The 25,302-nt window shown below is 55.9% G+C and overlaps 1 protein-coding gene across 1 annotated transcript; it reads left to right on the forward strand.

Annotated features, from left to right (window-relative positions):
• Positions 1-1,548: 1,548 nt before the first annotated feature.
• FOXN4 (forkhead box N4) lies at positions 1,549-24,739 on the forward strand. The gene is made up of 9 exons (XM_040443625.1): positions 1,549-1,634; positions 15,303-15,451; positions 17,205-17,329; positions 17,437-17,547; positions 17,878-18,005; positions 18,637-18,733; positions 19,966-20,173; positions 22,467-22,859; positions 23,911-24,739. Exons 1-9 carry the CDS (start codon positions 1,549-1,551, stop codon positions 24,168-24,170), a joined length of 1,557 nt encoding a protein of 518 aa, XP_040299559.1. The 3' UTR covers positions 24,171-24,739.
• Positions 24,740-25,302: the final 563 nt, after the last annotated feature.

Genomic DNA, 25,302 nt, shown 5'->3' on the forward strand with positions numbered 1-25,302 from the left:
GCCCGCCGCGCGCCAGCCCGCGGGCGCAACTTTCTTAAAGGGACAGGTAGCCGGAATCGGCGTCTACCTGGGCCCCCCCACCTCGCCGGGCGGCCTCAAGGCCCGTCCCGGCTTAGGGGGAAAGGGGAGTTTGCCGCCGAGCTCTCCTCCCACCCACCGCCTTCTCCCCCCGGGGAAGTGACGGGTTACAAGTTTTAATGCACCCGGCATCCTTTTGCAACTTAATTCTTTTGGTCTAAATCGCCCTCCCACTGCTCCTCAACGCATGCTCGCCGGCATGCAGTTGCGGCCACTGCTGGCAAAGTTTGAAGAGGGGTGTCCCCACCCCTGCGCCCCGCCCCACCCCACCCCACCCCACCTAGAGCCCCGGGGCGTGCAAGGCTGGCGGCTGCTGGGAAACACTCGCTGCAGTCCCCTTGACCCTGCCCGGTAACTGACCCTTGGGGAAAAAGCCCCCTGCACGGCTACTGCGCATGCTCTGAGCTGGACAGCTCCAGAGAGGGAAATTTAAAAACGGTTCGAGCCGCGACGGCGGCCAAATTGCTGAACGCGAGGGGCGAGCGCGAGGGAGCCCCCCTCCGGAACCCCCGCCCGCCCCAAGAGCGCCTGCAGCGGCGGCCAGACGAGGATCGGCTCCAGGTACCGCCTTGCGGGGTCGGCTTTGCTGCCTTGCATTGCATTTCCAGGGTGGAGCCCCGGGCGCAGGGGCTGTGGGGGCTACCTCTCTCTTCTCCCCTTTTCTCCTTCCCGGGAATCCCTGAATGACTTTTGGGGCGGAACTGAGATTCTTGGGTGGGTTTCTGTGTTTGTTTCAAGGTTGAAGTTTGAGAAACTTCGGCAAATTTTGTGTTTTTGTTTCTTGATTTTTTTTTTTTTTTTTTTTTTTAAAATTGTTTGTGTTTTTGTGGGGGGGGGGGGGGGGGGGGGGGGGAGGTTGGATTGGTTTTCCAGCCAGGGCATGTGGCATTTCTGAAGGCATTTCCAGGGCGGGAGCCCTGCAGGGATTATTCCCCTTTGCAAGTGGGAATTTGGCCCTCCCAGAGAAACATACATGACACGTCAAGCTGTCCTTTTTTATTTACCTTTTTTGTTTAAAAAAATAAATAAATAACTGAACAATAAAGTAACTGAGCTGCGGTTGAAAGGAGGCTTGGAAGGGATTCAGGTTTTTCTGATTCCTATTTTGCAAGTCCACATTTTCCACGACTTGACATTTGGATTCTAGAGCCTTCCTCTGCCCTTCCCCCATTAATTCGAAAGAACCTGGAATTTCATTCCATTCTCTTCATTTGCTTCTGAAACTCTGTAGAACTGCCCTGGGAAAGTGACCTATGATGCCCAGAAATCTTCTAGTACTTTCTTCTTTCTTTCTTTCTTTCTTTCTTTCTTTCTTTCTTTCTTTCTTTCTCTCTTTTACTTTCTTTCTTTCAAGTGTTCTGCTGGTTGGTTGAGCTTCATCCTTCTGAACTGTGGGAAAACTGGGGTTCTGCCCTGTCCACACCATCACTGATGGGAGCTTTGTTTTCTGCTTGTCTTTTCCCCAAGGAGATGATAGAAAGTGACATCTCATCTACGATGTCAGGAATTCTGCAAAACTCAGGGCAAAGTCATCACCCCTCTCCACAGGAGTACAGGTGAGGGCTTCAGCAAAAACAAACCATTTCTTTTTTAATTGTTTAACGCGTTTATGTGCTGCTTATGGTTTCTGTGCAAGAACCATTGTTACCTTAAATTTTGCGGTTTTGCAAGACAGCCAGAAGATCTCAATTTCAAAGTTGGCCTCCCTGAGGGTGCCTGGGCTTGTGGCCTGGGGCAACGGGACGACTCAAAGGCCAGTCTTTTGTCTCCTCCAAGAGAGGTCCCCTCCTGGGTGACAGACTGGGCATCCTGGTGAATGTTAAGATGACAGTGGCAGTTACTGCTTCCCATACAGTGTCCTAAGATTGGCTCCAGGAAATGTCCCCCCAAAGCTTTGGGGTGTGGGGGAGGAATTGGCGGCCACACTCCTTGGATGCTGCAGAAGTTGTGAGCGGGAACTCCTGAATTCCTAGCCTGACTGTGTGACTTTCAGCAAGGCCCTTGACCTCTCTGGACCTCTGGACCTCATTTCCTTATCAGTTAAATGACGCTCTTGAATGTATTTGAAGAATCAATTTGATGGAGCTGAGGCCAAAATAAGTTGTTTCTTGAGACAGGATGAAGCGAGATATACACGGGTCGGGGGAGCTCCTCAGAGTCCTTTGCCCGTTTTTTCTCTTCAAGCCTCAGAGCTAGAACGGCCTCTCGGGGTTCGACTAGTCCAGCCCCTTTCTTTTACGGTTGGGGAAACTGAGGCCAAGAAGGGAGAAGGGGCCAAGAAGGTCACACAGCCAGGGGAGGGAGGAGGAGAAAAAAGGAATGCGCTGGAGTTCCCTCCCAGCCTCTCTCGCCTGAGGCCAGGAGGCCTGACTTGGTTCCCAGTGCCCCACCTGTCAAGGCAGGCCTCGTGTCCATGGGTTGAGGGGGCACAGCCCAGATTATGGAGTGGGGACAGGACAGGGGCTGGCCTGGGAAGAGCAGGCTGTCACCTCGGATCAGACCTGTTTACCCAGGGGCTGTCTGGCCTCCTGGGGCCACTACAACTCACCAGCAATGCCTTCTGGGGCAGACGACAGCCCCCAATTAGAGCGAGGTTTGCTTCCTAAGGGCTGTGGGCCTGGAGGCTGCCTTCTGAGATCCGAACGAAGACGCAAATGCAAAGAGATGTTTGCTGAGATCTTGCTGTGTGCAGATCTGGGACTCCACATGTACGCTAGGCATGCGGCAATCTGAGAGCACCTACTGTGTGCCCAGCTTGGGAAGTTGCTGGGATGAGCCCCCATTGCACAGATGAGGAAACTGAGGCTTGGAGACATTAAGTGAAATCTTGAACCAAGAACCCACCACCAAGGACCTCTGGGCTTCCTTCCAGCCCTGAAAGGGTTTAAATAATGGCAGGTGTAGTGGGAGCAGCATAAGGGTGTTAGGAGCTTGGGCTCTGAAATCCTCTATAATCCTGGTTGATTCCTGAGCCTCAGTTTCCTCGTCCATAAAATGGGGATAGAAATAGTACCCACTGCATGGAGTTATTATAAAGGTGAAGGAACAATTTCTGACTCTGCCACTTGCCAGTTGTATGATTCTGGGCGATTTCATTTCTACACCTTCATTTGTCTGTGTCTGTAGCAGAGATAATAAAAGCTACGGGTTTTAAATGTAATATCTATGGAAGTGTCTGTCACCCAGCAGGCACTCAGTGTATCGGGGTGAATCTCCCTCTGTCCCCCCCGCCGGAAGCCCATGGGAAAACAGGTCCTTCCCCTGGACCAGCTGGAAAAGCTCAGAACCATTGATTCTTACTGTTGCCTAAAGCACCCCATAAAAGCATCAGAGTTAGGGAATCAGGTGTTTAAACTTTTTTTTTTTTTAATGTTTGTTTCATTTTGAGAGAGAGAGACAGAGACAGAGACAGAGCACGAGCAGGGGAGTAGCAGAGAGAAAGAGGGAGACCCAGAATCCGAAGCAGGCTCCAGGCTCTGAGCTGTCAGCACGGAGCCCGACGCAGGGCTCGAACTCACGAACTGCGAGATCATGACCTGAGCTGAAGTCAGGCGCTTAACCGACTGAGCCACCCGGGTGCCCCAGGAATCAGGTGTTCAGAGCAGCTGCTCTGGAGTCAGATGTGCCAAGTTCAAAGTCCAGCTTTGGACATGTCACGTGATTTGCTTGAGTCTCCTAATCTTTCCCATGAGCACGATTAGGGCGCAGTCGCTGCTAAAAGGACCGAGTATATTTTATAGAGCAAGAGACACAGAACCAGCATTTGCCGGTTCTTACTACTTAGTTCCATTAACAAGTGTTAAGTTTCTGCAACAGTTGGGGGTCTCTGGAGGGCCTTCGTGTGGGGGCCCTGGAGGAACAGGGTGGATGAGGGGGTTCCCTGAACCCAGATTTCCAGTACTCCCCAGTCGGGGCTCCCACCAGCTCCAAGCCTTGGGGTCTTGGCCAGCCCAGCTCCCAAACTCTCTGGGGTACTGAGCAAGCTGTCCCTCTCCAGAAATAGGGCAGAGCAGGCAGTAAGCTTACTGGTGTGTGTGTGTGTGTGTGGAGGGGGGGGTGTCAATGCCTACCCAGTTCCCTGAGCAGTTGGCAGGGGCGAGGCAGTGGAGCTAAGAGAAACAGTCTTGCCTCAGCACAGGATGAGTGGCCTGAGTGGCCTGCCTTATATTTGCATGGGTTTGGGGCTTTCTTGTGTTAAACAGCTACCATGTCCCTGAGGGCAGAAAAATAATAATGGTGACAACAGCAATAATAATAATAATAATAGCAGCTGATGGTTTCTTAACCCTTTACTACCTGCCTTCCCTGTGCCGAAGCCATCCTGTGAATGTGGCCATCTGGCAGATAAGGAAACCAAGGCTCAATCTGATTAAATGGCTTTGCATGATGACACAGCTAGTCGTGGCCAAAGTACCACTCGAACCTGAGGCTGTCCCACCCAGAGGGCGCCACGACCACTACCCGGGGGGGGCGCCCCCCCCCCCTTGCCCCTCAAGTGCTGGAACACAATAAGTTGCTTTACCACCTCGCCACTGTGTGACCCCAGACAAGTCACTGTCCGTCTCTGTGCCTCAGTTTCTTCATCTGTGGAATGGAGCAAAGGGAGAGCCCAATTCACAGGTCATTGGGAGTATCCGGCACTTTCCGTCTAGAAAAGGTGTTGGGCCAGGCCTGGGATAGAGTGCTTTCTCAGGGAGGGGAGGTTTTACGATCGCGGAGCAGACTCCCTGGCCCCTTCCAACCACTCCCGTTTTTCTCCCTGAATAATAGCCTTGGAGAAGTTTATGGGCTTCTCATTCCCCCTCTCCCATCTCCAGGGAATGGCTCCAAGGACCACTCAGGCTGCTGGTCCAGCCTGGTTCCAGCCCCCAGGCAGCCCTCCATCCCCAAGGGCCGCCTTGGCCGTTAACTTTCAATGGCTGTGTGCAGAGAGGGAGGGAGCGGGGGCAGGGGACAGCAGCTGGAGGCCGTCCTGTCCCCAAGGAGCTGTCGGGGGAGAGTCCGTGGCTGGGCCTAGACAGCAAATGGCAGCAGCCTTCCCCGCCTGAGACGCTGGGGCCTGGGGGCCAGGGCCAGGGGCAGCCGTGACCCTGTGGACAGCACCAACAGCTCACGTCCCACGTGGGTTCGACATGGGTTAGCCGGTTTCCCTTTGGTTCAAAGCTGGGAGGGAAGTGCTCCCTTCGAGGTTCTGCGGGATAATTCGAGTTACTAAGCACCTACTGTGTGCCAGAAAGCTGCGGAGCTCCTTAGCAAGTGCACCGACCCCATTTTATCTTCATGGTAACAACCGTGGAATAGGTGCTGGCATGATCCCAGTTTACAGACAAGGAGACTGAGGCCCAGCATCTTGTCCAGAGGCATACGTTCAGGAAGGGGCAGAACAGCGTTGTTTTGTTGTTGTTGAAGTTTATTTATTTTGAGAGAGAGAGAGAGAGAGAGAGAGAGAGAGAATGCACGTAGGTGCGGGCAGGGAGAGAGAGAGAGGGAAAGAGAGAGAATCCCAAGCAGGTTCTGCACTGTCAGCGTGGGCCTGCTGCGGGGCTCGAACTCACGGATTATGAGACCATGATCTGGGCTGAAATCAAGAGCCAGATGCTTAACTGGCAGCCACCCAGGCGCCCCCAGGGCAGCAGATTTCAACTACCTGTCGCCACATTTGGAACTTATTCTAGAGGTCAGGTCCAACAACCTCCTTTTACAGATCGGGAAAGTGAGGCCCAGAGGAAGAAGGCAGACTTCTGGCTCCTTGGACGTTTACCGTCTCCCACAGCCATGCGGCTATGTGGCTCTGCTTACAGATTCTGATGCCAGACTCTCAGTTCCTCCTCTAAGAAATGGGCAAAGCCCTTCCTTTCTTTGGACAGTGGTGTTTTCATCTGTGGATCACAGTGCTGGGCACACGATCATAAATACTCATCGGGTAGATGGATGGATGGGTAACTATCACCTGAGAAACAGTACGTCCGTGGAAATGTAGGGAGGCTTTGTGCTTAAGTGACGACAGGGTCCCGCAGTGTGGACCAGGGTGGACAGAGGCCACCTGCCTTTCCTCTTAAGCCCCCCGCTGAGCTGCGTGTGGGGATGGTTTGACTCCCATATCGGTGTGGCTCCGCCCATCAGTTGTAACCTCCTTGCAGGGGGGGAGGCTGGGGGCTCCATCTGTCAGGGGCGGGGACGCTCCCAACATCCTTACACCCTTCCTCCCTCGAGGTGCCCAGAACAACTCCTCCAGCTACCTAACAGGCAAGGGAAAGAGACGTAGCCTTTCTGGGGTCCAGCCTTCCTGGGTTCGCCCCTAGAAACGCGTGCGCGCGCGCACAAAGACGTACACACACACGCCCCCCCACCCCACCCCTGCCAAGTTCCAGCCAAGTCCTAGCAAGGAGAGATTCCCTTTTCCAGCTTCCTAACCAAATCATGTCCTATTAGGCTCACTCTTGGCCCAGTTGGGAATCCCCTAGCTGGCTCAACTGCATTTGATTTTCTTTTTCCCGTGAACGGTTACAAAAGATGTTACAAAAGATGTGTTAGCTAAATAAATACCGCCGTGAAATGCTTAATCCCTTTTGTGTAAAGGGTTGGATTGGAAACAGGAACAGTTTGTGGTAATGTTAAGAGCTTCCTACTAAACCACATCTCCAGAAGGCAGGTAAAAACCTCCTTGTAATCAGAGAGGAAGTGACGTCCCGGGGCTGGATGCGCCTCTGCTCCGCTGGGATGGTGATCTGACTCCCCAAAGGCAATACGTGCTGTGGGGTCTCCTCCTCGTGACCATGCAAAAGGCAAGAGGAGAGAACGCAATGGGGAAGAAAGAAGGAACGGGGTCTAAGCATCTGCTGGGTGCCGGGCCCCATCGTACACATTATCTGATCTTATCCTCACAGCTGCCCTCTGGGGGGGAGGTTATGATGATGATGATTCCATTTTATAGATGGGAAAACTGAGGCACAGGGCAGGTAAAGTGATTTGCCCAAGGTCACATAGCTACAAAGGGCTTGGAATGAGATTTCGGCCACAAGTGGATTCCTTCTACCCTTTCCTACTCCAGCAAGGATGTAATAAATGTCCACAGGGTGCCAGGCCCTGTGCCAGTGGCTGAACAAAATAGAGGGTCTCCCAGCCCCGGCCCTCCTAGAGTAGAATGACTGGAAACATATAAAGTGAATACCTCCTTTAAAAATGCTAAATGTTCTGCAGACACACACAGGAAGGACCACTAGGGGTGTGGGTAGCCAGAGGGAATCTCTCAGAGGAGGGAAGATTTAGGCTGAGACCAGAAGCATGAGAAAGAGCCAGCCATGAATGAGCGCAGGGAACAGCATCCCAGCCGGGGGGAACAGCAGGTGCAAAGAGAACTTAAAATGCTTGAGGAACTCAAAGTTCGACAGGTTCGCTAGAGCGGAGGAGAGGAAGGCACGAGGGGAGGGGTGGGAGGCAGCCAGGGCCAGATCATGGTGGGGAGCTGGAGCCTTACTCCCCTAATGGGTTTTAAGGACAGTGCCAGGTTCTGATGTCCCTTCCAAAAGGTCACTCTGACTGCTGGGTGTTAAATCCATCTACTCCACAAATAGTTGTCTAGCCCTTGAGCCACACACTGTTCGACACCCTTCCTGTGGTTTACCCTGAACCAAGAACACCTCTGTTCTGCACATGAGCTAACAGAGACTCAAAGGCACCGAGTCACCTGCACAAGGACCTCTATTAGGAGTAGAGCCAGGACTGGAATCCGGGTGTCCCTGGGCTCACCCCCTGCAGTGCCTTGCCCTCCTGGCTCATCTTCTGTCCCTCCAGCAACATGGCTGATTAATTAAGGACACTGTTGATTCCTGTCATCAGGTTGGTCCCCTGGTCGCTTAGGATGGCAGCCAGGGACTCCAGTGGTGTGTTGCTTTGCCCAGGGCCACCACAGGGTCCCCTGACCAGGGACCCTGTCACTATGGAGGCACCCAGCAGATCCTTCTAAAAATGATGACGATGATTTACCTTTCCCGCCCACAGCTTGATGTATTTCAGCCAAACTGGCACAGAGACCAAGTAAAGAGGCTGCGGGGTGGTGTTTCAAGCCCCAGCTCCTTTGCGTACACGCTGTGAGGCCGAGGGCTATCGCTTCCCCTCTCTGAGCCTCAGCTATCCCCTCTGCGAAATGGGTTTGCTAAGGAGCCTTCATCCCACAGGCTGTCGAGCACTGAGGGAGGTACAGACCGGAGAGGGCTGGCGGGGAGGTAGGCACACTATGGGACCGCTCCTCCATTCTGTGCGTTCCTAAGTCAACTAGAAAGTTCTCTCCTCGGGCAGAGGGGCAGTTCTGTGCTTGCCCCACAGCCTGGCAAGTAGGAGTTGAGGAAATACCTATGTTTACTGAGTGTTGGCTGCACGCTCTTTAGAAGATGTTCGTAATCACGAGAACCGCACCATGCCATGCACGTGGGTGGACTGGGCGCCCCACCCTCATGGTCGCCTCAGTCCTTACAACAAACATCCTGCGAGGTGGGTACAGGCATTAAGCCGTATAGAGGAGCCAACTGAGGCCCAGAGAGGCAGACTACTGCAGACCAGTCTCACAGCTATAAAGGGGCCGGGTGGGATTCAAACCCAGGCCTGGCTGACCATAGAGCCGACACTTGGAACCACTACCTGGAAATGCCCGAGAGAAAGCAATGGGGGGTCGCGGGGGACAGGCCTGACTGGGGTTCCCTAGCTGGGAGGGGCCCGGAATGTGTCATTGCAGAGGACTCGGGAATCGTGATGAGCAAACTCACCAGGGCACCCAGATGAGGCAGGCAAAATGATAAGCACGTAGTAGACACTTGGAAGATGTTGGCCGGATTATTCCACTGACGACCGAGTATTCTGAGGTCGGTTTCCCCAGGGTACCACCTTGCTCCTCACCAGGCTCCGCCCCCTTCAGCATCCTCCCGCTTCCTGGCAGAGGTGGGCCGCCCACCTCTGCGGTCCCCCCACCCCGAGTGGCCCGGCAGGCTGTGTGTGTCCCAGGGGCAGCCCCACCAAGATGGAAAGGGCTCAACCCCATTGTGTTCCAGATGGGCAAACAGAGGCCCCGGGGAAAGGTGCTGGGGTGGGTACCTGAGGCCATTGGCCAGAAGCTGCTGAGATAAATTCTCCTGGCTCGCCCTCACCTCTCCCATCTGTGAACAGGGGTGATGACACCCACAAGGTGTGTGTGTTAGTAAGGAAAAGACGGATGTGTCCCCGTGTGGGGTGGAGAGCTGATGGTGAACTACCGAATTCAGAAGGGGACTCTGGGGTGCCAGGCAGGTCTTTCTTTCCTTCTTTTTTTTTTTTTTTTTTTAAATGTTTATTTATTTTTGAGAGATCAAGACAGAGCACGAGCAGGGAGGGGCAGAGAGAGAGGGAGACACAGAATCCCAAGCAGGCTCCAGGCTCCGGGCCCTGAGCTGTCAGCACAGAGCCCGACGCGGGGCTCGAACCCACAAACCGCGAGATCGTGACCTGAGCCAAAGCCAGACACTTAACCGGCTGAGTCACCCAGGTGCCCCATCATATTCTTGACCATCACTTTAGAGTAGATGCCATTATTATTCCCGGTTTATACACTGAGCCCCAGAGCAGGTGACCGTCACACAGGCAGGAATCTTTAGGCCCTGGTCCACCCGTGTTGGGGTTCATGCCTGCTCCTAACCACGGTCTTGTTTGCCTTCCTAGAGCGCAAACGCACGTAGGACTCTAAGGGAACCTCTCCTCTGCCGCCGTTGCTTTGTGGCTGGGGAAACTGAGGCCCGGAGAGGGAGACTCACTTGCCCCAGATGATAGAACTGTGGAAACATGACCAGAGTGTTTTACCTGCAGACTGTTCCCATGAGTCATAGCTTCTTTGCATCAAAGGGAACTTGGAGGCTGCTTGGGCTCATCCATCCAATAGGAGCCTGATCCCTTGACTCCTGCTTGAATGCTCCCAGGACGGGGAGCTTACTACTTTGTGAGCCACCTTAGTACAAGGCTCCCATTTTTACAGAGCCGTTCCCTGTCACTTCCTCGCTGGTGGGGGGTGAAGTGGGGAGTTTTTCGTAATGGGACATACTAAAACTCCAGATTCCATGCAATCAGCTCCTGAAATTTCCAAACCTCAAATTTCCAATTTTAAGGCAATATAGACACACCAGAGATTTTTCCATAATGATCGAAAAGACTGTTCCAGACCACCACCACCTGGTAGAACTTTCTGTGGTGATAGAAACGTTCCAATTTTGTGCTGTCCAGTATGGCAGGCACTGGCCATGTGTGGCCATTGAGCACTTGAAATGTGGCTGGTGTGATAAAGAAACTGAATCCGTAATTTTAATTTTAATGAATTTAAATTTAAATAGCCACGTGCGTGGGGCGCCTGGGGGGCTCAGTCGGTTGAGCGGCCGACTTCAGCTCAGGTCGTGATCTCACAGCCTGTGGGTTCGAGCCCCACGTCGGGCTCTGGGCTGACAGCTCGGAGCCTGGAGCCCGCTTCCTGTCCTGTGTCTCCCTCTGTCTCCGCCCCTCCCCCACTCTCACTTTGTCTCACTCTTGTCTCTCAAAAATAAATAAATGTTAAAACAAATTTTTTTAAATAAATAAATAAGTAGCCACGTGCGGCTTCCTATTGGATAGCCAGTGCTAGAATGTTCTAGAATCCACAGAGCCCATTTCTTCAACCGTTCCTTGTAGGGCAGGGAGAAAGGACAGTGGGACTGTAACCAGCCCAGTCTCTTGCTGGGGGACCCTAGACAGGCCTGTTTCTCCCTGGCCTGTTTCTCCCTGGCCTCCGTGTCCCCATCTGGTAAATGGGAAGGTGGTAATGATAACAATACCTGCCTGACCGGCTTGGGCACACAGTGGGGACTCACCCACCCCAAGCTGTGTCCACAGGCTTTTATAAAATTAAATAAAGTTAAGCTGGGCCTTTTATCCCCTCCCGGCCCTTTGGACAGCAGGGAGTGGGGCATCTGGAAAGCTGGGTCTGTTTGCTCATTTGTCCAATCTGTGAGGACTTAGTGAGCACATACTATGTGCCTGGCCCCATATTGGTCTCTGGGATACAGCTGCTCCCTCACGGGGTTCAAGGTTCCCTGCTGCAGCATCAGGTTGTCCGGGGGCCACCTAACCCAGCAGTGGACTCAGCCCAGGTCCTCGCATGGAACTCTATGCATCGATGAGGGACAGGTCATAGGGACGCTTCACTAAGCCACCGTGGAGAGAGGGCTGGGCCGATGGGCCTCTGGGCAGGGAGCAGAGGAAGGGTGGAGGAGAAGGGGACAGAGATGGTTGAGGACCCAGGCTGGGCAGTGGGGACGAGACACTCCCCATTTAGGCCCTAGAGCACCGCACTCTTCCCGTGATCCACAGCGAAGAGGGGCCTGAATGCCGGCTGATGAGACAGCAGAAAGCGAGCCAGGCTTCCGGGCCAGCGGATCCCCGGCACAGAGCCTCTGGGCATCCACATCCGCTGCAGGAGACCAGCTGGGCCGGTGCCAGGCACACTGACGCAGACATTTTGGCCTGGGCAAGAGAGAGACCCGGCAGGGGGAGCAGGGCCTGGCCACCGACCCCCGGGATGAGCAGCAACCCCCCACGAAGGGAGAATGGGGACCAGGCCTGTGTCGGAAGCTGAATATGCACTGGCTGGTGTGATCCTCAACACAACCCAGGGAGATATGGACTGTTATTCTCCCATTTTCCAGAGGAGAAAACAGAGGCCCAGGGGCCAGAAGTCACAGGGATTCATCTAGTGCAAGCTTACACTGTGCCCAAGACCCTGTTTCACCACCACCTTGGGGCTGTCCTTCCCCCAGAGCTTTTCTGGGAGGTGCTAAAATACAGTCTCCTGGGCACCGCAGCTCAGGGAGGGGGGGACCCCCCAGGCTCCGGGCTAGGTCTTGAACCCTGCATTTCAACCAACTCCTGGGCAATGCTGTGTACACAGCCCCCACTTGAAAGCCCCAGGATCGTGGGGGCGGGGTGCATCACCCCCAGGTCACATCTAATTCCTGGCCCGTTGTGCCACAAAAGCAGCCTCAGACTGGCGCAGACGGACCTGGGTTCGAGTCCTGGTCTGGCCTCAGCTTCTCCATCTGCAAAGTGGGGCCGCCTACTCCCTGTCCCTGTCCTGGAGGGGTTGCAAGGGCTCAGGGAGGCGGAGGATGGCTCAGTGAGCACCAAAAGTTGTGGACACCGCGGCCCTTGTCACACCATTCTTTGTGTCGGTGACCTGGGGTCAGCTTACTTCGACCAGCCAAGCAGGCACTGAAGTAGCACCGCTGTGTGCAGGGACACTGGGTGATACAGGGCTCAGGGCCAGCCGTCGGTGATCCAGCAGGCAGGGGAGGGGTGGAGAGATGGCTGTACAGACTCACGGGCCCTGGCAAGGCGTAGGGAGCCGTCAGGAGGCAGAGGGGTCCCCGAGCTTGGGGTCTGGATGGCAAAGACTTCCCGGAGGAGAAGCCACACTCCTGGGCTGGAATGAGCGCCCCCCTGCCCCCTGGGAGCCGGGAGCCCTAGCCCTGGTCTTTTTCAGGACTCCGAATCGGGAGAAAACGGCTTCTCCTCTCCCAACCTCAGTGTCCCCATGGGTAAAATGAGGGGTGGGGTCAGATGATGTCTGGAGGGACTTTGGCCGTCAGAAGGCAGTTTGGAGTGAGCCCGCAGGGATGGGCACCGTTTGGGTGGGGGGAGGAAGCTAAAGGGGGCATTCCCGGCAGGGGGCAGGGGGGAATGGCTATAACGCAAAGACGCGGAGGTGCGACGGTGCCTGGGTGTCCCGGGGGCAAAGCGGACACTGGGTGGCCCCAGTAGGGATGATGCCGAAGGAATGGGGAGCCAGGTGGGACACCCAAATGGCAGGGAAGAAAACCACATAAATTACAACCAGAATAGCACCATTTACTCGGCCCCTCTATGGGCTCAGCTACATCGATACCCTTCCGGGATCCTCGCGTTATGGGGAAACAGGCTCAGGATAGTTAAGGGACTGCTGAGGGTCTCAGTTTCTCTCTCTGTAAAACGGGGATAGCATGGAGCCCAGGGTCTGGCATACAGGCAGTGCTCAATAAATGGGAGCCGCTAGTGGAAACAGCAACAGAGGCAGGTCCGCGAGACCAGAGTCCAAAGCTTCGATGTACTTCTAGTCCTCTGGGAACCTAGCTAATGTGACTTTTGACGTTAATATTGGTATTAATAATGACAGCTAAGTCAGACACCGTTCCAAGGGCTTTACACACTTAATCCTCACGACGCCCTATGAGACGGGAAGTGTTGTTAACCCTATTTTACAGACGGAAACTGAGGCTCAGAGAGGTTAAGTCAGTGGCCCTGGGCACACAGGTGATTAGAACCCAGAGCCCAGGCTCTTAACCACTCTGGGTCACCTGCTGCCAGAGACTTTGCTCACTGGTGGCACGCAAGAAGCCGGTTCGTTTGCAAGCTCCCCACCACCATCCCGGGGACTCTGGTAGCGCCCCACCTTGAGAAACCTACCGGCAGTGGCTCACCTCTATCCATCCCTCCCTGCTGCCTCAGCGCCAGACGGGGCCACGTGGGCAGTAGGGAGCTACAGCAGGTAACAGAGCAGGAGCAGGGTTCACACCACCAGCCTCTGGGAGGTGGGCCAGTCAGGGGGGGCAGAGGGGTGGGTGGGGACCAGCCAGACGTCCCCAATAGCGGGCCTGCCCTTCGGCCTTACCCCATGGTCTCCACGGGCCCGAGGGGACAGATGGCATCGCCCAGGCCTGGGCCGCGGCTGTCGCTCGCCAGATGAGTTACGAGCAGGCTGAAGGAGTGGCAGCCGGGGGTGGGAAGGGGCTACAAAAACAATTGCAGGGAGACCCCGGGACAATGGGGGCCACGTGCCATGGGGGCAACAGTCGTTTGTCGCACAATGGGCCGCCGGGGGGGACAGAAGCCAGGCCAACTGCTGCTGCTGACAGGGCCGGCCGGGTTTTCAAATCGTTTCCAGGCCCTGTTTTCCTACAAGGCAGCCAATCGCTGGGGTAGCCGGGCGGTCACCTGATGCCAGCTTGGTGGGCTGAGGGCCGAGGCCCGGCGACAACCGAGCAGTTGTGGCCATGGCAACGCTAATTGTGGCCCTAAAACAAGGGGAGAGAGAGAGAGCGGGTGAGGTGGGAAGAAGGGGGAAGAGAGGCTGAGACACCAAGGCAGAGGAGAGGGGACGCTAGCTGCGGTGGCCCGCAGGTGACAGAAGCCGAGGTCTACCGCGGGTCCCCTGTCACATGCAGGACAAAGCCAGAGGCTGCGTTGTTTTTTCTCTCTCCCCCTTTCCATGAAGCCCCGACACACTCCTGCTTGAAACGTGGAGCTTAGAATTTGGACCGCGGGCCTCCGGGCTGCAAACCAGAAAGCCCCTGGGCAGTTTGCAGCCACGTTACGACGTGGACAGGATGCTCCCATGGGGCATCTTGGAGCCTTGTGGCAAGCATGACTTTGGGGGTGCTGGGGGTCATGGTTACCCCACATCGGGGTACCTGCCTGCCATCCTCAGTGGGCAGCCTCTTCCTTCCCGTAGAGACTGATGGTTTTGCTCGCACATCTGTTGAGGGGTGGTGGGCCTGCGTCCCAAGTGGAGGCTCCAGGGGCTTCCTGGGGTCATGGTGAAGAGCTCCGCAGCCTTCAGGCTGTGCTGCCTGGTTTCCAGACCCCCCGCTTCCTGTTACACATGGCTTTGGCCCAGTGACTTGGGGCTCTGAGCCTCAGTTTCCCCATCTGTAAAAGGGGGGGGGATGTGGGCATATCCTACCTCTCAGGGCTACTGTGGGGATCGAGCGGGATTGAAAAGGACTGTGCTTGTTGAGCACCGAGCCCTGTGCCTCAGTTTCCCCACCCATAAAATGGGAATCATAATAATACTACCTCATGAGGTGACCCAGAGATTTAAACGGGTTTCTGCCTGCGAAGGGCTTGATATGGTGCCGGGCACAGAGTAAGTGCTCAACAAACATGAGCGTTTATCATTCTGGGGGGAGGGGCTGACGTGAGATGTGTTAAGTGGGTAAATGAAGGAATGAATGATTTGAGGATGTGTGATCCTGGCTGCCAAAGCGGGAGGATCCTGGGTCCCCATGTCCAGCCCCGGGGACGGGCAGGTTAGGGAAGCTGGGGGAGGTGAGGGACTAAGGGGGCGATTCCAGAGGTTGGGGGGGGGCCCCCCAAGAGCTGGCCTGAGCTGCCCGCCCCGCCCGAGCTCCTGCCCCTCCCTGCAGGCTCCTGGCCACCACCACCGGTGAGGACGACCTTCCCGGGGACCTGCAGTCGCTGTCATGGCTCACAGCTGTGGACGTGCCGCGGCTGCAGCAGATGGCGAGTGGCCGCGTGGACCTGGGTGGCCCCAGTGCACCCCACCCGCATCCAGGTAGGCTCAGGGGTGAGGTGGGGGCGGGGCATGAGGGTGGTGCAGGGGAGGGGCGGCGCTCAGCACTGCCACCCCCCCGCCGTATGTCTTGAAGGTCTGAAGCAGTTAGCAAACTGTGGCCCGCGGGCCAGATGCAGCCGGCAACCTGCCGCCTTTTTGGTTTTTTTTTTTTTTTTTTTTTTTTATTGCCTTCGTGTTCAGAATGGTTTTACATTTCTCAAGGATGGTAAAAAACAAAAACAAACAAACAAAACAAAACAGAAGACAGAAGCTATATGGCTGGCAAAGCCTCAAATATTTGCTCCCTGGCCGTTTACAAAAGCCTCCTGAACCCTGATCGCCAAAGAGGTCATACGTGGAAAGTGCCGAAGGTCCTGGCACACAGTAGGTGCTCAATAAATGGCAGCCAGTCGCAGTCATAGCAAGTGGACTAAATATTTAGAGACCCAGAAAGCACTGGAGACCAACAATCAAGGAAAACCATCATCACAGTATGTTAAAAGGACCGACAGTTGAGAAATTCGTGTCTAGGATTATTTCTTTCGTTGAACAAACTGTTCTTGGCCAAAACATCTATAGCAGGGGTCAGCAAACTTTTAACGTAAAGGGTCAAGGAGTAAATATTTTAGACTCATGTGGGCCATACGGTCTCCGTCGAGATGCTCAACTTTGTCACTGTGGCGCAAACCCAGCCCTAGACAATATGTAAACGAAGGGATGTAGTCGCGGGCCGGTAAAACTGTGTTTACAAAAACATGCTGTAGGCTGGGTTCGGCTGGCTGGCCGTGGTTGGCCAAGCCCCGATCGAGAACTTCCAGCTGTGTGACCTCGGGCAAAAGGACCTGTGTCCTCCTCTGCGACAAAAGGACAGCCGCACTGCCCTCGCGGGGCGACGCGGAGACGTGACGCCGAAAGCTCCTTGCACGCACAGTCGGGGCTGTGTGGCACACGAGCAGGAACCCTCCCCTCTCCACCGTGTTGCCGCACGCCTCCTGTGTCCCTGTCTCCGTGCCAGGGGTTTGGAGCACTGGGTCATATAAGATGTGGTCCTAGTTCTCAGGGAGGAGCTGAGGGCAAGGCAGACAGATCACAGGCACAAGGGCATGAGCCCAGGGGGTGGCGGCCAGGACTCAGAGGAGAGCTTCCTGGAAGAGGAGGCCCCCCGGGCAGGATCATCTTGCAGGTCAACTTTGTTTCACCTGGAAGGTAGCCCCAAGTCAGAATGGTACAGTGAGCATCTGTGATAGATTAGCCATGCTAATCTGAGCTAATCCTTGGCGGACGAGCAGGACTCAGCAAAGGGGAGACGAGGCACAGAGGCATTTAGAGCTAAGCCTAGAGGACTGGGGGGTGGAGGCACGTTTTTGAGGAGAGAGATGAACATAATGAGTTGATGCTTTAGCTTCACGATGGACGAGAGCCAAGATGTTCATGACATCATCATCATTAATTATCCACTCGTATTTATCGAGAGCTTATGTGCCGAGCAATGTAACGAGCACAACCTCCTGACAACTTCATACGTAGGTAATCTCGGTAATGCCGCTGCACAGATGGGGAGACTGAGGCTGGCCCAAGGTCACACAGCTGGTAGGAGCCCACTGGTCACTCCCACGCTCCGGGGCAGTGGTTTGCCAAGCACCTGCTGTGCACCTGGGTGGGGGACGGCTCCATTCTCTGGAGGTGCCCAGGGACTGAGCTGCTCTGACCCACTCCTCCAGCCCAGCGGCATCTCTGTGCTTCCCTTTTGCAGGTGCCTTGGCCAGGGCAGCCAGCCTGCATGTGGGAGCCACCCCAGGTCCACTGCTCCACGGCCCGGCTGGCATGGTCCCCCCAGGCATGCTGGGCCTGGGCCCCATAGCCAATCACGGAGCCAGCGTAAGCGCCACCGTGTGGGTCGGGGAGCTAGAGCGGGGGGGTCCTCCGGGGCTGGGGTGCCCCACCCTCACCCTGACCTCTGTCTCCCCCTCTTGCGGCCTCTGCAGATGAACCAGATCCCTGTGGGGGGCCAGCCCTCATCCAGCCTGCAGGACCAGCCACAGCTGTACTCGCCCGCCTCCCAAACGCAGTTACCGCTGCCCCCAGGCACCCAGCAGGTACCGGGGGCTGGCGGGGGCCCCTGGACTCGGAGACACACACCCCTGCCTTGGGCTGGCCAGGGAGCTCTCTGAGCCTCAGTTTACTCCCCTGCAACATGGGCATAACATTCCCCGTGTGCGTGTCATTGAGCCCTTCATTCAGTCCCGTAAAACCGCTGCGCAGGGCAGGGACAGGATTATCTCCCGGGGCCATAGACCTGACATCTTGCTAAACAGCATCTCCTGAAAAGGGAACCCGGGGTCGGGGCTGGGGGGCGTCCTGTGAGTGGCTTATGCTCTCTCTCACCTTTTCTCTCTGCCACCCTTCCCTGCCACACCCGTGAGAAGCGCCCCCCTATGGGCCTGTACGGCTCCCCGTTTGGAGCACGGCCTCCCTACCCCCAGCCCCGCATGGCTGTGCATTCGTCTCGGGAACTGCACCCCAAGCACTACCCCAAGCCCATCTACTCATACAGGTGAGGTCCAGGACGGGCTGGGGCCACGGGGGGGCTTGGGGAGGAGGAGAGGGGCGAGGCTATCCCAGACAGCTAGATGTGGTGCAATGGCTCAGACTTGCAAGGGGGAGTTTGGGGGGGAGTGGGGAACCCCCAGGTGGGACCTGCTCGAGGAAGGCCCGTCGTGTGTCCAGTCAGCCCCCAGGGCTGAGAACCCACTCCCGACTCTGTCACTCATAAACTGTGTGGCCTTGGGGAAGTGGCTTGGCCTCTCTGAGCCTCAGTTTCCTCTGGTGTAAAAAGTCATCGAAACAAGAGGATTGTGTACCTCACAAGATCTGGATACGGCTGGGGCGGGGGGTAAGCAAGCCTGGTTAAAGTCTAAAGGCCCATAGGCATGGATTATGGAGAAGGAATAAAGAGAGGAAAAGCACTTCCTCAGATTGGTACCAGTGTCCGAGCTCAGGGTCAAGGAGAAGGGCGGGAGGTGGGGAAAACGTAGGGCCGTGGAAAGGTACCAGAGCTAACACCGTTGGAGTGCGTAGGGGCTGGTACCGCTGGGGTCAAGCAGGGCAGGCTTCCTGGCAGAGGAGACCTGGGGCCGTCAGCCCGAGCCACCGTCCCCCCCGCCTTCTCCACCCTGTGCCTCCAGCTGTCTGATTGCCATGGCCTTGAAGAACAGTAAGACAGGCAGCCTGCCTGTGAGCGAGATCTACACCTTCATGAAGGAGCACTTTCCCTACTTCAAGGTGAGGGGCCCCAGCCTGGCCTGGGGGTGCTGGAGCCGCTCCGGGCCTCTCATACTGCCAGAACCCAGGACCTGGCCCCGGGGCCACACCGGGTCGCCCTTTTAGGCCCCCAGTTGTGTCCACAGGCACCGTTCACACAGTCAGGGGCAAAGAAATCCAGAAGGGAAAGGGGGCATCTGAGCTGGGCTCTAACGAGGGAACAAGTTCACCAGGCATCCACGGCAGCAGGGGAGGGGGGCGGCGGGAAGAGGGGCTAAGCTAGTTACTCAGCACCGACTCGGTTCAACATACGGATGCAGGGGCCCCTGGGTGGCTCAGTCACTTGAGTGTCTTGATTGCAACTCAGGTCATGATCCCAGGGTCATGGGATCAAGCCCCACGTCGGGCTCTGAGCTCAGTGTGGAGCCTGCTTAGGTCGGTCCCTCTCTCTCTCTCTCTCTCCCTCCCTCCCTCCCCTTCCCTCCTTCTCCCGGCTCACGTGCTCCCTTCCCCTCCCTCTGAAAAAGTGAACAATTTCAAAAACATACTGATGCAGAACACAGGCTTGGCAAGAGCTTTTGCCTCGCCGAGCCTCGGTTTTCTCATCCGTAAGATGGGGAGGATAATACCCCTCTGCCAAGGTTGGCGAGGACTCTGCGTGTAAAGGGCCTGGCAGCTCCTGACACGTGGTTGGCCGCTAGGAACGTTAGTTTTGCTGGCACCCAAGCAAACTCAGGCGCCGGTGGTCAGAGGGTCGGTACCAAGCTGTGAGGTCCCCGACTTGGACCGTGCCCTCCGCAGAAAATGCCGCGCACGGTAGTGTGTGCGGGAGGGGAAGAGGCCATGAGGTGCGCTGTCGTATCTGCTTACCTCACAATCAAGTATGAGCGCTGAAAACTGTCTGGCATTGAATACACTCAGCCAGTTATCCGTGTATTCGCATCGGCTCGCTTGCTCGCCGAGCGGGAGAGAAAGGACGGAAAATTCGGCATCCCCGGGCCGGTTCTCAAGTAGTAACTGTCGGCTGGAGCCAAAGCGCACCTGCCCCTTTAACAGGGCACGGGCCCTCCAGTTTGCCCCAGTCCCTACCGCTCTCTCTCGTCTTCCCAACTCAAGGCGGGTGTCGGAGTGTCGTTTTACCCCACCCCTGCCGCGCCTGCCCCTCTAGGCCCGCCTTTGAGAGGCCCCTGGAGAGGAAGAGCTCATAGGGAGGTCTCTGAGGGGGTCTCCTGCGCGTCCGTCTCTCCCCACAGACGGCTCCCGACGGCTGGAAGAACTCGGTGCGGCACAACCTGTCCCTGAACAAGTGCTTTGAGAAGGTGGAGAACAAGATGAGTGGCTCCTCGAGGAAGGGCTGCCTGTGGGCCCTGAACCTGGCCCGCATCGACAAGATGGAGGAGGAGATGTACAAGTGGAAGAGGAAGGACCTTGCCGCCATCCACCGGAGCATGGCCAACCCCGGTGAGGCCCACACGCACCGCCCGGCCCGGCTCTGCCTGCGTCCTGCCTGGCCGGCACCAAGTCTCGGCCCCGATGGGGGGCACACGGGCCTCTGGTGAACTTCCCGCCTGTGAACTATGCCTCCCCTCCCTCCCCCGCTCCCCTGTGGCTGCTCAGCTCAGAGCCCTGGTCACAGGCCTGGGAAAAGCTGTTCAGTCTCCCCTCAGCAACCCCTAGTTTCTTCCAGAGAAACACCAGACGAGACAACCACGGGATGACGTCGCTTTCGTACTTCTCCTACCACATCGGCACTGAGTTTTAAAACCATAAAATAATAGGGGCGCCTGGGTGGCTCGGTCGGTGAAGCATCCGACTTGGGCTCAGGGCATGATCTTGTGGTTCGCGGATTCAAGCCCTGGATCGGGCTCTCGGGCTGGCAGCTCAGAGCCTGGAGCCTGCTTCGGATTCTGTGTCTCCCTCTCTCTCTGTCCCTCCCTCATCACGCTCTGTGTCTGTCTGTCTCTCTCGCTCAGAAATAAACGTTAAAAAGACTTTTTTACATATTAAAAAACATAAAGTGATAAAATAATAAAGTAATAACACCCAGTGTGGGCTAGGATGTGGAGAAACAGGCACCTCCGTGTCTAACTGATGGGAACCTAAGTGAAACTTTTCCGGGACACAGTAATAGAACAAAACCCTGCAAACTGTACCTCATTGTTTGCACCAGTTATTATTTTTTTAAGTTTATTTATTTATTTTGAGAGAGAGAGACAGGGAGAACGAGTGGGGGAAGGGCAGAGAGAGAGAGAGAGAGAGAGAGAGAGAATCCCAAGTAGGCTTCACGCTCAGCGTGGAGCCCGACGCGGGGCTCGAACTCACAAACCGTGAGAGCGTGACCTGAGCTGAAACCAAGCATCGCTTAACTGACTAAGCCACCCAGGCACCCCCTTGATGCAATCACTTCTGGCCACGTGTGCTGAGGAGATCAAAGATGTCAACAAAAGGCTGACACACAACGTGATTCATCACAAAATTATTTCTAACGGTAAAAAATTGAAAGCAATCTAGACATCCTACAAGAGGGGATTAGTTAAATAGACACAATGTCATACCATGCAAGGACTAGAGAGAAAAATATTTTTGGAATAGAAAGAAATACTTCCAACACAACAGGTGAAAAAAAGACAGGTTATGAAGCAATATCACACAGCTTCATCATATTTTAAAATGCATATGTGATGTTACATGAACATATACATTTATATATGTGTGCATATCCACTCATACGTGCATATATGTACTTACATGGACACACACACACACAGACTAGAAGAAATATACCAAACTCTTTACTGTGAATGAAGAGACCACTGGTAATTTTTATATTCTTCACGTTTCTGTATTTTCCAAATCTACCCTGTTCGTGAACCTCTTTGCTTATGAGAAAAAAATATGGCTTTTTTTTTTTTTTTTTTAAATTAAGAGATGTGAAGGGGAGGGGAGAATGTGCAATGAAAGGCCAGTCCCACCCAGCCTTAGGAATATGTGGCCTGACTCCATGGGGATTGGCATGCCTGGTGTTTGCATATGAAGGAGGACAGGAGTATAACTCAGACACGAATAATTCAATAAAGAGAGGAAAAGGGGCCCATAGCGGGGTCCGGGAGGCCCTCAGCGGAATGAGTACCGTGTGATGCCCACCCCTCAGAGAGCCCTGGGGTCTGACTTGAGACCTGAGGCCAGCCCTGACACGTTTAGAGTAAGACCCAGGTTGGAAGCGTCCTCTAAAGTGAGTGTAACCTAAATCGATCCCGGGACCCTAGCGGTCCAGTCTCGAACTGGTGTTACAGTCCAGGAGACACGAGCCAGCAACCAAAAGTAATTCCACAGTCATGGTCTTGTTCGTATCCAAGGCCGTCAAGGAGGATCCAGCTTTAACTCACGGCAACACTTCTTAATGTCTCTTGAGCAGCAGGGATTTTGTCCCCATGTCGTGGATTTGTAACCTCTGCCTGACCTCCTCTTGCAGGGCGTTAGGAGCTCCAGGCGAGGTCCTAGGGTTACTGCACCGTCCCAATGAGAGGAGCTCATGTTATTATCCGAGGCCCTTCTCATTCCTCAAAGACCCTACACTGTGATTTCATGACATTCCCCCAACAACACTGTGCAGAGCGTATGACGCCATCTCCTAGATGGAGAGACTGAGGTTCAGAGGGTCCAAGAGGTTGGCTAACGGTCATGCGCATGGTGTACCACTGGGGCCTGGGAACTGCAGGGTGGCTGCTGAGTGACCTCTCCCACTTGCCTGCAGAGGAGCTGGACAAGCTGATCTCGGACCGACCGGAGAGCTGCAGACGCCCTGGCAAACTGGGGGACCCCGAGGGCCCCGTGCTGACTCATGCCACCACGGTGGCCATGGCCCATGGACGCCTGGCTGTCTCCCAGCTTCCGCCCCAGCCACTGATGACCCTGTCCCTGCAGTCCGGCCCCCTGCACCACCAGGTCCAGCCCCAGGCACATCTCGCCCCAGACTCTCCCGCCCCGGCCCAGACCCCACCGCTGCACGCCCTGCCGGAACTGAGCCCCAGCCCCCTCCCCCACCCCACCATGGGAAGGGCGCCCGTGGACTTCATCAACATCAGCACCGACATGAACCCTGAGGTGGATGCCCTGGACCCCAGCATCATGGACTTCGCTCTGCAGGGTGAGGCCGGAGGAGTGGGGGGTGGGGGTGGGGGTGGGGGAGCCGGAGGGCCAGGAAGATGGGGGAGGGCGAGAGAGAGGAGGTCTGTCTGCATTTCCACCTCCCCTCATTCCTTCAACAAGCACTCCCCAACCGCCTAATGACGGTGAAGTACAGCCAGCATTTAGTGAGCGCTTACTGTATACCAGGCCTCGTGCCAAACGCGTCATAGCCATCACCCCCATGTCACCCTGCATCGGCCCTGGGGGGCCACTGCCATTTCACGTCCCCATCCTGCCAGTGAGGAAACTGAGGCAGAGGAGTGAGGTCCCCTGGCTCGCCGGTGGCCCGGCCGGGATTTCAACCCAGGTCCGTCCGACCCCCAACTTTTCCTCAGTAACTGCTTCCACTCGCACGTGCCCACCTCATGCCGGGTCACACTCTGGCCCCCACTGCCTGCCACACGGTCGTCCCTGATAGATACACAGGAGCTGAGCGGATGACCGAACGAACGAGGGAGGTGCCTTGTGACTCATCCGTTCACGACCGTGTGCCAGCCAATGGCCGAGAACTCCTCTGCCCTCAAGGAGTTCGGTGTCGAGAGAGGGAAACGGACCGCTTGGCAGTTTGTTAGTTAGCAAGCGAGCGAGTCACGTACAGCTGTGAACTGGGTGTATCCAGACCTCGCCGCCTCCTGCCTGTCCCCCGAGATTATCATGTAGTCAAACTGTGTTGTGCTGTTCTGTCCCCTGACCTTGCCACGATGGGACCCCTTAGTGAGAGTAAGTGCTTTCCACACAGCCCCCTGTTTAAGCCCCCAAGGGGAGGGGGAGTGGGGGGGTGGGGGCGATTGTCTCCAAGGAGCCTGAGGCTCCGAGACGGAAGTGACGTTCCCAGGGATGCCCAGTGGGAAGGGAAGGGGCGGCTAGAACGAACTTGGTGTCTCCATGCTCCCCTGCGGTACCCGACTTTGAACCCCAGACGTGGTCTTTGCCCCTTCCTTAAGATAGGATTTGAACTCGGGTCTGTTTGACACGAAGCCAGCTCACCCAACCGCTTTTGTCTTTGAAAGGGAACCTCTGGGAGGAGATGAAGGATGGGGGCTTCAGCCTGGACACACTGGGGGCCTTCGGAGACTCCCCCCTCGGCTGTGAGCTGGGGGTCTCGGGCCTGACCCCCGTCTCCGGCGGCAGCGACCAGTCCTTCCCAGACCTGCAGGTGACAGGCCTGTATGCTGCGTACTCGACCCCAGACAGCGTGGCCGCGTCGGCCACAACCTCGTCCTCCCAGTACCTGGGCAGCCCAGGGAACAAGCCCATCGCCCTGCTTTGAGGTGACGCCTCACCTGCCCCGGCATCCGGAACCCCGGGCTTGGGGTTCCCGGACGCAAGGCCTCTTACGTCTCCGTCGGCACCCTGGGCCCTCTCGCACCTCTGCAGGAGGCCTTTGGGGCCACCTCGAGTCAGAAGGACAGAGGACAACGGACAGGCATTGCAGCCTCCCTGACCTCCTGACACCTGAGAACGAGATTTCTCCAGCCTGCATCCCCGGCTGGGCTCCCCAAGCGACCCGCAGTCCCCTCTGGGGTGGGACCTCCATGGAAACACCCCGGCAGGGAGGCCCTTTAATTTATTCTTCTGGGATTAAGCCTCCACCTCAGCCTCCAGAGGACAGGCCTTGAGGCCAGGAGCAGAGCTGGGAGACTGGCGCACCTCTCTTGGACCGGACCGGGCTGAACTCTGGAATGGGTGCCCGGCCCTCCCCTCCAGGCCCCCCACTCCCGGAGTCTGTTAGAGTTTCACACAACAGGTCCTGGGCCCATGCGGGGCACCGTGTCCCTGTGTACATTTATTTATATTTATTGGAGCCCATCCACACCACCTCTCGGAACCCAGCCCCTGGCCTCTGGAATGAGAGTCCCCGGTACCTTTCCCTGCATCCTGGCAACCTTAACTCCCGAATTACCGGTGAATCGTGACGCCAACTGGCTCTTAACACCTTTGCAGCCCTGGGCTGCTTTTTAGAACAGAAAGCACTTTTGACACTATGAGACATCCACTTTTTCTAAATTAGGTTCCGGATACTTTTTTTTTTTTTAACGTTTATTTATTTTTGAGAGAGAGAGAGAGAGAGAGAGAGAGAGACAGAGTGCGAGCAGGGGAGGGGCAAAGAGAGAGGAAGACACAGAATCCGAAGCAGGCTCCAGGCTCGGAGCTGTCAGCACAGAGCCCCGTGCGGGGCTCAAACTCATGAACCATAAGATCATGACCTGAGCTGAAGTCAGAGGCTTAACCGACTGAGCCACCCGGGCGCCCCAGAGACCGGATGACTTTCTAACTGCTCAGGCATGGTCCAGATTTCTTCCCACCTGCTCCTAAGAAGGGAGGTGCCATACATAGTTTGGGGCTGGGGGGCTTTCTAAGGGCAAATCGGGAGGGGGATGGGAAGAATGGCAGGGGCGTTC

The sequence above is a fragment of the Herpailurus yagouaroundi genome, unplaced genomic scaffold, assembly GCF_014898765.1.
Source record: "Herpailurus yagouaroundi ecotype Mexico unplaced genomic scaffold, PumYag 191, whole genome shotgun sequence".
NCBI lineage: Eukaryota > Metazoa > Chordata > Mammalia > Carnivora > Felidae > Herpailurus > Herpailurus yagouaroundi.

Excerpts from the sequence above, each read along its gene's own strand:
- FOXN4 (XM_040443625.1), top strand. The coding sequence starts at position 1,549 with ATGATAGAAAGTGACATCTCATCTACGATGTCAGGAATTCTGCAAAAC. Across the intron at positions 17,330-17,436 it reads TAGCCAATCACGGAGCCAGC|ATGAACCAGATCCCTGTGGG; the intron begins GTAAGCGCCACC and ends CGGCCTCTGCAG. Across the intron at positions 22,860-23,910 it reads CATGGACTTCGCTCTGCAGG|GGAACCTCTGGGAGGAGATG; the intron begins GTGAGGCCGGAG and ends TGTCTTTGAAAG.